At 36.6% G+C, this 12,662-nt stretch overlaps 1 protein-coding gene across 3 annotated transcripts in view; it reads right to left on the bottom strand.

Annotated features, from left to right (window-relative positions):
• PAFAH1B1 (platelet activating factor acetylhydrolase 1b regulatory subunit 1) overlaps window positions 1–12,662 on the bottom strand; it is an 83,797-nt gene that overhangs the window by 11,966 nt on the left and 59,169 nt on the right. For all 3 annotated transcript variants that reach the window (XM_072639986.1, XM_072639984.1, XM_072639985.1), the window contains exons 3-4: window positions 918–1,002; window positions 150–224 (exon numbers count right to left, since the gene is read on the bottom strand). In XM_072639986.1, the coding sequence (XP_072496087.1) occupies window positions 150–224; window positions 918–1,002 (160 nt within the window). The remainder of the gene's footprint in view (window positions 1–149; window positions 225–917; window positions 1,003–12,662) is intronic.

The raw sequence follows: 12,662 nt of genomic DNA, 5'->3' as shown, positions 1-12,662 counted from the left end.
TTTTAAAGCATACACGTAAGTTAAAGAAAAGGATAGTAATCTTTTCAAGGAGGAGAGAATGAATACTGATAAATCTGTTAAAAGGAGACATTTCTAATGGCTGAAGGCAACACAGCAGGATTTGTTTCTTCCAAATTCAGAAAAGTTACCTTCTTTTGTAATCTGATAACTGATGTCCATTTTTTTTCCAAAAGGCCAGCATATTTCTTATCTAACTCTTCATTCTGAAGGGAGAAAAAAAGAGGGGTTTAAAAAGCCTTCCTTTTGCTTCCCTTTGTTTTGGCTTCTACTTCATTCCCAACATACTCCTTCTTTGCTTGATCCAGTGAGCCTCCCCAGTCACGAAAGATTCAAATAATGAAACAAACACAGCTCAGCAGGCAGCTCAGTTAGGTCAAACCTGCTCCACACCCTTGGGCCTCCACCTCTGAAGATGGATGAGATGTACACTCCTGAACTGTTTGTTCTCTATATTTAGCCTTGGCCCTTTCCATTCTGGTCATAGTCTGTGTAGATAGCCTTGCAGGTTCTGATGACTTCCCTCTGTTGTGTTAGTTCCTATACTCCCAACTTGCCAGGCATTTGGGACCAGTCCCAGAGACCCAGTACAGGAAGCCCTTGCATATCCCTATCAATGGGCCTTAGTTTTGTTTTCAGTCTACTGCCACAAAAAGCACTGTTTTGAATGGTCTGTGTATTTGGGACCTTTATTTCGGTCTCTAGCAATGGCAGCCCTGGGTCCTTTAGTCACGCGAGCATAATTCCAAACAGCTTTCCACAAAAGTGGCTGGGCCAATTCCCAAGTCCATCAAATGTCTGTCTGTGTGCCTCATGAAGTATTTCTGAATGTCCCAAAGAATGCAAGCCTTCTTTTAGTGTAATACAGACTGAGTTCAAGGTGAGGAAAGAGAACATACCATATCTAATTCAGCTTCTTTTTTAAAAACTGAATATGCCTCTTCGTAGCCATTTGAACGAAGATAATCTGCTATAGCTCGATTTCTAAAATGAAAACAAAAATATTCAATGAACAAATGTCTCATCATTATTTTGAAGCATTCAACATTTTTACAAACTATCTAATAAACATTAAAAACAGTTCTTTCAAATTTCTTTGTTTTTAAACTGTTAAATGAATAAAAGTCAATATTTTTTGCAAAGGAAAAAAAATTAATAGTGCCTAGGACACTCAACCCATGCATCAGCCGCTTCATTCCTGACTCTAAATTCTCTGTTACTTAGAATTCCTCAATCTGATACTCAAGGACTGCTATAATAGGAACCCTGTACCTAAATTTCTAGCCTTAACTCCCAATATTCTTTCCCAAAATTCTATGTCTTTGTCAAAGTAACTTTTCATTATTCTGAAAAGAAGTTCCTATGCTTTCCCTGCCCCCATCTTTGCCTGTCAAAATTGTATCCATTTTTCCAGCTCTATCTCAGATTCCACTTTTTCTATCTTACAACTTTCCCTAATGCTCAACTTCCTTTTCCCAAAGGAAGAGCTTCCTTCCTTTCTCCTTCTTTCTAAATTTATTGTGGTACCTGTATCACAGAACTTTCTTTAGAAGTTACAGGGGGAATGGGGAAGGAGGGGGAGATGAGACAGGGGAACAGAACATTTATTAATGTGCCAGGCACTGTGCTGCATGCTTAACAATGATTGTCTCATCAGATCCTCACAATAACCCTGGTAGGAAGGCGGTATCATGACCCCCATTTTACAGTTGAGGGAACTGAGGTAGACAGATTCAGTGACTTGCCCAGAGTCACACAACTAGGAAGTCTTCCTGACTCCAGGTCAAGCACTCTATCCTCTGTGCCACTAAACCACTTCTAGGCTATCTTTGCCACTACTAGGTTATCCAGGCTCATTTCAACCTCTTTTCCACTCTTCACAGGTATTCAGTGCTAGAAGCTAAGATTTATATCTTTAGAATCTCAGACTTGGAAGGGACCGAAGAAATCATCCAGTCCAAGAATCTCTTCTAAAATTTCCCTTAACAATAAAGCACAACTTGAAGACCTCCAGTAATGGAGAACTTACCTCTTCTATTTTAAAGTAATTTTCAATATTAAGGATCCTTTTCTTGGTGTTAGAGCAAAATGTGGCCTCTCTGTAACATTTCCACCCATTACTTCTAGTTCTGTTTTTACAGCTGAATAAGACAAGTCAAACCCCTTATTCTGAAGACATGACAGTTCAGATATCTATCTAAAGACAACTTCTCACCATCATTGAGCCTTCTCCTCTATGGCCTAATTATCTCCTGTTCTCTGGATGTGCTAAACAAAAAAGGCCTTTACAATATCCTTCCTAAAAGGGAAAAGCCTTTCTAACCAGGGCAGAGTACAATGTGATCCTAATTTTCCTTGTTACAGACTCTAGGCCTTTTTAAAGTGCAGCTTACAATAGAATTAGCCTTTTTTTTTTTTTGCCTGCTACACCACACTGCTGACTCATTGAGTTGGTAGTTCACTAACATCACCTGCCTCCCCCATTAAAAAAAAAACCGAAAAACACAAACCACTGTAACAGTTAATATCTGGAACCCAATTTTACTTTCCTTACAATTATGTTTTGTTTTATTAAAATCAGTCCACTGTTCTATCCAGCCTGACAGTTCTTTTGGGATCTTGATTCCCTCATTTAGCGTACAACTACCTCTTTGCACCTTCCTGTTCACAAAAACATTTTAATTAATACACTATCTAAACTTTAATCTAAGGCAATGATCAAAATCTAGGCCCAAGGACTCTGGCTCTATACCAAAGATATGCCTCGTGACTTACTATGACTAAGCACTATTTTGGGGTCTTATAATTCAACCAGTTCCAAATTCACTTAACTATATCCAGCAAACATTTAAGTACATCATGATGCTAGATCATACGCCTTTTTGGAAATACAGGTATTCTCTATGCCCCTACGCCATTTTCCTGATCTACCAATTTAGTAAACCCTTTCAAAAACAGAAAGTAAGTTTAGTCTGACATGACTTTGTTCTTTGATGAGCTTCTGGCTATTGGTGACCACTACGTCCCTTTCTAAGGGGTACAACAAGCCCTTTAATGTGGTCTACAATTTTGCTGAGAACTGGAGTCATTCAATTCTATATGAACTTCAATTCAATTCTTCATGAACTATATTTTTGAAAGTTGTACTTAAAATTATTTTCCATACCTGACCCCTTTTATTTTGGAACATTGTCTATACATCCTTATCCCAAAATTATAATATTTAGAGTATCAAAGGCACTTTTGAGCTCATGAGACATAATCTCCTGATTGATGAAGAACTCTTTCTGCTATATCCTTGATGGTTAATTACCCTAGCCTCTGATTAAACACCTCCAAATAAACAGGAATGAATTAACTCCCAAAGCTATCAAAGGCAACTTTGTATATTCAAAGCCACTTCTACCCAAAAGCCCTCTTAAAAAACTGACCAAGGTAAGAGCCAACCCATCTTACCTTCTATTCTTCAGGCCTAAAAATATACAATTCCTTTAACCATTCCTCAAAGGACATGGTTCAGTCCTCATGGTGAGTTTGTCATTTTAAAAGATAATCTGGTGGTTATAAAAAGTATGTTGTAACAGATAAACTGGAAGTGTGTGAAATGATTGATGGAACTAATTAAGAATGAACTGCTGAAATAATCCAGAAATTAAGGAATAGGATTTGGACTAGGGTGATGGCAGTGTAAATAGAAAGGAAAAGAGAAGAATACAATTAATTTGAGGGCCCACTGCTCGCCCCCAAATCAAACACATTTTCAAGGTTAGTTTTATATAGAGTGTATTTGTAAATATTTAAAGTTACTTCTCTAACTCTATTTCCATTTTGGGGGTAAAGTACTAAAACCCAGTTCCTCATCAGGGAAAAATGCAGCAAGTTTAATCCCCTGAAATGATAGATTATACTTGTAACACATGCACAAGTTATGGTTATTACAGATTTCTTTGATGTCTAAAATATTATTTTTCCTTTTAAAACACTCATCAAATAGTTGTTGTCTTAAGATTTCTCTTCCTACTTCAATACATCAAAGATATGTTATTTAGTCAGTATGGATACATTTTCTATGAATGCAAATAATAATCCTTCTACAGCTTGGTTACATGAATTATGGAGGCTGAAAAAATTAACTACCTCAGAACCAATATTTGTTCTTGTGATAAATCCCTCTAAACTTAGCTAAACTGAACTCAGCTGGGTCTGTACCAGAAGCCTTTTGAGAAGGCCTAAGAGAGAACGTGGACTAGATTAGCACAACCTTTTTCAAGAACCCAGGGTGGGGTCAAGCTCTACATCTGCTCAATGAGATAGGGAAGAAGTATGATTTTTGTAGAGTTTTCGTTCTGCAACTTTAAGAAAATGTTTCAGATCTTTCTAATTCACAAACATTTTCATCTGAATTCTATGGGGCATACCCATTTCTGAATCTCAAAATGCCAAACAACAGGCTGGAAAGAACAAGAAAAAAATAATTTATTTGAACATACAATAATAAAACCTCAATCACACACTAAGTAACATGAGAATGGGCAATATCCAGCTCATGCTTCTCAACATACATAATACCTTCATTCTCAATTCTGTAGCCAAACTTTCACATCCACTGCACAACCTATATTTAATCCTTAAAGTAATCCTGTAAGTCAGGAAGCAGAGTTGTGTCATGAAAGAGATGACCTCTAAGGTCCCTGCAAACTCTATGGTCCTATAATTCCTTTGCTCTCCAATTTATAAATAAGAAAACTCAGGCTCACAAAAAGATGACTGACTTACTTAAAACCCCCAGGTAAGGTTTCACTACAGAGTCAAGAACTATTATCCACAACTTTTGATTCTCAGACTGACAACTCTAACATGTGATTTTATATATGAATATAAAATAACTAAACAATTGTAAAGGGAGTTACATTCACAACATAGCATCATACCTAGGCCACTACCTGGAATGGGCTGCCTTGATAGGTAGTGAGTTTCCCCCTCATTGGAGGTCTTCAAACAAAGGCTGGATACTGCTTGTCCGGTATGATGTAGAGGGAATTCTTTTTCAGGTATAGGTTGGACTAGATGGCCATTGAGGTCCCTTCCAACTCTGAAAATGTGTGATTCTGTGAATTGGATATGCTTAGGCTGAAGAAAAAAGACTTAGGGGGACATAATATATGTCTTCAAGTATTTTAAGGGCTGTTTAAGATTAGATTTGTTCTGCTAGATTCCAGAAGGCAGATCTAGGAGCACTGGGTAGAAATTAGAGAAGCTTCCAGACCATTAAGGGACATTCATTCACAAATGGAACAGGAGGCCAGAGGAGGCGACTGTAGGGTCCTCAGGGCATGAGAGTTTTGAGCAGTCTGGATGATCACTTGTCATCTAGACAGGATATAGAAGGGATTCTTAAGTCCATTATACATTACACTGGATTATATAATATTCTATATAAATTGTATATTATAGATCAGAACTTCTGGGCTCCTCTCCAACTCAGATTATCCAAATTTACCTACATCTGCAGTTTCTGAAGAGATGACAATAATGATAGAAACCACTTTTATGACTAAACTAGATCTGACTTGCACATGGCCACACCACCACCAGATCCCAATATTAGGTATGGGGACAGGTTTGGGGGAAATGGAGGAAAGTAGTAGAGATTCCCTTCCTGATAAAAATTTGAGCCCAGCCCAGTTTTCCTTCTTCATATTAACCATTAAAACATTCACCTGGTATTAGGGATATGGAACTCTGATAAAGTGCTAAATATCTGGAAAATACACAAGGCTAACTTACCTCTTGCATCTCCAAGCAGCCTATAGGGTCACAGTCACAAAATATAATATCAACCACTAATTACAAACCACTCACTTTCATCTAAACTGATTTTCATCAGATTAGATAATTAGGTGGCGCAGTGGAAAGAGCACTAGACCTGGTGTCAATTAGACCTGGATTTAAATCTGGTCCCGAACACTGGTTCGGTAAATCTGGCAAGTCACTTAACTGCCATTTGCCTCAGTTACCTCATCTATAAAATGGGGATAATAATAGCACCTACCTCCTAGTGTTCATATGACGATAAAATGAGATATTCATAAAGCGCCTAGCACAGTGCCTACCACATAATGTTATATAAAAGTTAGCTATTATATTATTATTTTTATTAATGTCATAACCAACACAAAGGTACTAGGGTACTTACTACCATTCCCATAGAAGCCAAACATATATGCTTCATAGCATCACACATGTAGAGCTGGAAGGGACCTTCAAGGCCACTGTAATCCATTTTACAGATGAAGAGTAAGGGAACCACCTGAAGTCACACAACTAGTAACTTGCTGTGATAAGATATGAACTCTGGTCTTTCATGTCTTCAAGTTCAGCACTCTACCCACTAGACCAGACAGTTGCCTCAGAGATTTTACTGCCCTAAAATGGTATAGTGAAGTGGATCCTGGCACTGCCACTTGTATGATGACCTTGGCCAAATTCTTTAGTTTTCCCATCTCTAAAATGAGAGAGTTGGACTTGATCTCTAAAGTCCTTTCCAGGTCTAAAATTTATGCTTCTCTGATTCCCAGTGATGAGAAAACAAGCTAATCAATGAGAAATCCATGTATTCTGTATAGAACTGTACAAATCACTGATTGCTCTGACAAGTGAGTAGCACTGCTGAAGAGAATGAGCACCCTAATGAAAGGCTAAAGAAGGAATGTCAAAGCCCTCTTCTTTGCCAATGCAGATAACATTACTTCAGTCCTAGGGTTAAAAGAACCCTACACTGGAATTATACTGGTGTTTTATGAAATTCCATGTTAAGTTATTTTAACTGACAATCTCTTCTGTCTTCAATATTCAACAAAAACTACATGATGATAATATTCTTGGCCATCTTATCCATTTCTTACTATTCTTTTCATCATTTTCCTTTCTTTTCAGTGGAATTTTAGCAGAGGAAAGATTAACCAGATAATATCCCACTCTCTCATAAGAACACTCAAGCTTTAAATAAATGCGTCCTATTATAGGGACTAAGATTAAAGAAAGTTACCTTTAATAGGCTTTCAACTATTTAAATTAAAATGTTCTCTTTTTAAAGTAAAGGAGTCTTAAGAAAGACTGAGGCCCTCTGGTATGATTTTCCCCTCTTCATCCTGATGCCATATCTCAAAATATCTTTATCCATACTCTCTTCCTATATTCCTATCCCTGAGGAGAAAGGGGCTCTTCTTCTTCTTTCCAAAGTCAACCTCTCACAGTCTCAATTTCCTCACTGCAAGATGCAGAGGTTTGAACTAGATGCCTTTGAAGCATCCCTTCTAGCTCTAGATTCATGATTCTATACTCTGAACCCTACTTGTCACCACTCTCTTCTAGGAGTTCATCCTGGAAAAAGCTGACAGCTCTATATCCATGCTGCTAAGAGCCACCATAGTATCAAAAAATCTCCTTACAGAATCCTTGCCATATCTTGGTATCCTCATTTGAAGAAATAACAAAAAACAAAATTTTCAGTAGGTAAAATTCTGACTCATCAATCAAACAGTATTTATTAAGCACTACTATGTGCTAGATACTGAGGACACAAGTACAAATTATAGTCTCTGGCCTCAAATATATATACATATATATTCTACTGGGGGGAGGGGAGTGGGTAACAGCATACTCTCAGACAAGTTGGAATAGGAAATTTACAAAATGAATACAAGTGATGATTGGGGGACAGCAAGGAGATGAAGGAGCCAACGACCCGGGGGGGGGGGGGGGGTGTTCTCATGAAAAACCTTTTCAAGGAGGTAGTACTTAGGTGTGAAGAGACAAGAGTTTCACGAAGCTTTTGACTAAACAGAAGTAAGGAGGGTGAACAGCTTAAGCATAGGGGACAGCCTATGCAAAACCAGAGAATGGGACATGTGCAAAACAGAAAGAAGGCCAACGTACCTGGAGAGCCTGGCATCTATGGGGAGTAATGTGTAATCAGGTTGAAAAGATAGGTTGGAGCCTAAAGTCAGAAAGGGTCGAGTGACTGTGCAAATTATTTTGTTGCATTAAAATCTGGCTGTACTGAATATGCATGAAATTAACCTGCTGGTTTTATTTAAAAACTACTATCTTTGTTTTTTTAATCTTTTTATTTTTATTTATTTAATCTTTGTTCCAAGGAAAGATTCATGAGTAAGAGAATATCTGGAAATATGTAATCATACTCAACTGTCCCCACTCTCTTTAGATAAATTCCCCATTATCTCTAAGATCAAATAAAACTCCTGTTTGGGATTTATAACCCTTCACGGCCTGGCCCCAATACACCTTTATAGACAACATAAACATGATTCCCTTTCACACATTCTCTACTACATTCAAGCTGGTCTTCTGCTTGACTTCCTCTTATGAAGTCCATCACTAGTCTCTGTACCTTTTCATCAATTATTGCCCCTTCTCAGTTCTGCCTCCTAGAATCCAGTTTCCTTTACATTTCAATAAGCTATCTCGTACACAAAGCCTTTCTCAATCTTTCTAGCTACTAGAAATACTCTGCCTATACTTAGCACGTACTATGCATGTACATGTTGTTTCCCTTGGGAAAATATAAGTTCCATAACGACAGGTACCACAGCCTGCCTCAAATATTACCTGTTTGTTGATTGATTAATGAAGATTTGACATACTGGCATTTTGTTCTGTCATTTTTTTGAAATAAAGCTAGAGACAAAGCCCAATTTCTATAAGGAGATTATTTCTGGTAGTATGGCTGAGCAATAAAATTTAAAATAGGAAATTAATAAGAGTTTTAAAATGTCTCAGTCAACCTGTGCTTTTTGGATTAGTACAATCTGTAGTACCTAGTCTGGGAGTAGAGCAGTCATCATAAAACAATGCAGTCTACCCTTTATTACCTTTAGACAGCTTCACAATTTCACCTTTGTCTTTGTTTTCCAAACCGCATTTCAAAAAAAATTTTAAGCTGTCTGAGTTTTAATCTTGTTTTCACAATTTTGCAATGTCCTTCATGCTTCATTATGGCACAAGTGATGGCCACAGGTTCCACACTGGCGAGTTGTTTTACATAAACAATAAAGGCAAGATATTTTTCCATCAGAAAAGTATTTCTACTACTGACAACAGCAAAACCTTACCAGTGTTTATAAATTAAGAAAATAATGTTCTGTTTACACTGAACACTGATCATGGCCATGGCCTAAGGAATGGACCATTCTGCTTACTAATCTGATAATCTGAATTTTGTACTGTTTGAGAACTGTAATAATCACTATTACAAAGTGATTTTGAGATGTCTAACTTTTAGCAGATGAATCAGTTTTTACTGTATATGCAAAATTCTGAAAATTCCTTGCGAGACTATAAGAAAAACTAAAATCTAAAACTGAAAACTTATAAAAATGTAGAATGCCCAATATAAAATCTCCTTAGACTTGATTAAGTTCACATTCTCTGAAGTTTACAGGTAGTATAGAAAATAATATACTTTCTTCAGTTGCTGAATGGTTTTTTACCTTCTGATTAGTCATATACCAGGGCTTCTTAAACTTTTCCACTCACCACCTCTTCAATGCTTCTTAAACTGTGGCAAACTATTACATAACTTAAAATCAATGTACTTTTCACTGGAAGGGAGTACGCGTGGGGTGCAGCTAAGTGGCACTATAGTGCACAGGCACTGGAGTCAGAAATACTCATCTTCCTGAGTTCAAATCCTGCCCAAGACACTTACTAGCTGGGTGACCCTGTTTGGCAAGGTTTGGCAAGTCACTTAAACCTGCTTGCCTCAGTTGCCTCATCTGTAAAATGAGCTGGAGAAGGAAGTGGCAAACCACTTCAGTATCTCTGCCAAGAAAACCACAAATGGGGTCACAATGAGTTTTGGACATGACTGAAACAACTGAAAAACAAACAACACTTATCACATTTGAAATTTATTCAATGCAAAGCATATTCTTGACTTAGTATCAAGCATCCACATTTAGTTTGATATTTAAAGAGCTTTTATTTATTGCCATGCATTTATTGTCTTTTCTAAACATTATCATCCTTGGTAACTTTAACATCTAGAAAACACATCACATCTACTTAGAATCTCAATGAAGAATTTAATGTACTGCTTATAGGGAATAATAAGATAGCACCCCCCCCAAGAAATTTCAAAAATTATAACTTCTGTTTCTACTTTGTGCCTCTGAGTTGCCCCTAAGTTTAACACTGAGGAAATAGAAAAACTAAGCTACCCCCACTTACAAAATAATTTTATTACTATTTCTTAGTTTCTAGGGACACCACAAAGTTAAAATACTTTTTAATATAAGATATCCACACTAAGACATCAATCACAAGTCAATAAGGCACAAATTCTTCATTATTTTTTTTCCAACACTATAATACTGGTGGAGGAGCTTTCCAAGAAGAATGTTGATTTTAGGTTTGGCTAGTGTTACCAACTAAAACCTAAAACTACATCAAAATTAAAAGTGTTCAATCCTTTTGATTCCAAAGTTTAAATAATAAACACTTAAATTTGAGGAAAAAATTTAAACCTTAAGTAGGTTCATTCATAATTCTCCACACATTCCTCATCTATAAAATGAAAGGGTTGATCTAGGTTAGAGGCGTCAATCACCCTGCTGGCTACATGTGGCCCACAACACTCTCGAATGTAACTGAACAACATTAAAATATAACTGGGAAATACTTAAGAAAATAAATATAAATACAATAAAACACAGAAAATACAAAATTTAATTTAATAATAATCCACTCTATAAATGTGCAGTCCATAAGGGTTAGTGGCCCCCATAACTATCTGAGTTTGACACCACTGGTCTAGATGCTTTTCAAAGGTATTTTCCAACTCTAAATAATATGACTGTGGCTCTTTCTGATCTACCCAGTCCCATTTATTCCTACATACAATACACAGTGGAATTTCTGATTCAGATTCTAAACTATTACAAAAAACTTTGACTACTCAAGGTTGTCTAATCCATCTAACTGAAACAAGAAATCTTTCCATAACATTTTTGTCACAACTTCTCTCACAGTCTATAATGTACGCTTTGCCATAACCTTTACATTCCAGCTAATCTAACCCTGCTGGACACAACGTGCTCATTCATGCCTTTATCATCCGATCTATACCTTCTCCATCTTAAGGTAGAAGGCATACCTTCTGCTCAAAACTTCCTTCATGAAGTTACCTAACCCTACCAACTACTATGTTTGTCCTTTCTTTATATAATGTTTCAATTTGAAGAATATTCATTTGTCAGTTGGAACCACTTTAAATCTGTTTTTAAAGTTCTGCTAGAAACATATTCCCTAAAAAGTTATAAATTCTGAAAAATGTGAATTTTTGTTTCTAATAAATTCACTCAAGAAGTTTGCAACCTAATGAAGTATAAATTAGAACTATAAGGAATAAGCTTAATAATCCCAGTATTCTCTTTTGAGAGGAGGAGGCTACTTAAAAGTTTACCTAGTAGCTTGTACACAAAAGCTTCAACAGTTAGCCCACATATAATAATACAATACCCAGGCAGACACGGAAGAAGTCCAGGAGTCAAGACAGTATCTTTACCCACTGTCTTTTATAACATGGTTTACAGAAATTACTCTATCATACCCAGTCAGATTAAGTATTTTGTAGGTCGCTTTCATCATCATCCTTTATACAGCATCTACCATGTATGCTAGGCACTATGCTAACTAAGTACTTTACAAATACTATCTCATTTGGCCCTCATAATAGCCCTGGGAGGTAGGTGCTATTTTTATCCTCATTTTATAGATGAGGAAACTGAGGCACACAGGGGTTAAGTGACTTGTGCAAATCACATAATTATTAACTGCTGAGGCCAAAACTGAATGACTAGACCAAGTTGCCTTATCAACTGTAAAGTCCATTTTAGGGGTAGCAGTGTAATAAACAAGGTAAGGTGGATCAAGCAATTTCAGTCACACACATATATTTAAGGTCATTCTGTCTTCTGTTTGGTCAAAAATAATGTCTGCTTTGCAACCTTAAAGTGCTACATAAAAGTTATTTATTATCATCTCTTATTATTCTAAAGAAAATTAATAACTAATCCTTGCTAGACTCAAAAGCCAGTGGTGAAACCATACCTCGGTTACTTACATTTTACTTTTTGGTTTATTTTTCACAGGAATAACTAACTACAAGTAACACTTTTAAATATTATAACATTTCATGTGATTGTAGATTTAATTCTGGGAGAGACCTTGGAGGTCACTGAGCATAACCCCTCTTTGTTTTACAGATGAGGAAACTGAGGCTCAAAGAGGTTAAGTGACTTGCCCAGGATGATAGCTATTAAAGTATCTAAGGCAAAATTGCAACCCTGATACTCCTGATTCTGAAAACTGACCTCTATTCCATGGCAAGAAAATAGTATAGCAGCCTGTCCCTTATCAATTCTGATCAGAATACCAAAACAGAACAAAACATAAGTGAGAACAAACAGAGATTACAACAAATTCTCCAACTAATAGTTAATGCTTTAACCTTGACAAACTTTTGCTTCTGTCAAAACAGTATAAACTCTGAATGTTTTAAAGATATGACATTTTAACTGTGGTACTCAAATGACCAAAAATGAAGAATATTCTTATGAACT

The sequence above is a fragment of the Notamacropus eugenii genome, chromosome 2 (assembly GCF_028372415.1).
Source record: "Notamacropus eugenii isolate mMacEug1 chromosome 2, mMacEug1.pri_v2, whole genome shotgun sequence".
Taxonomy (NCBI): Eukaryota; Metazoa; Chordata; class Mammalia; order Diprotodontia; family Macropodidae; genus Notamacropus; species Notamacropus eugenii.
This window is presented reverse-complemented; position numbering and strand designations above follow the sequence as displayed.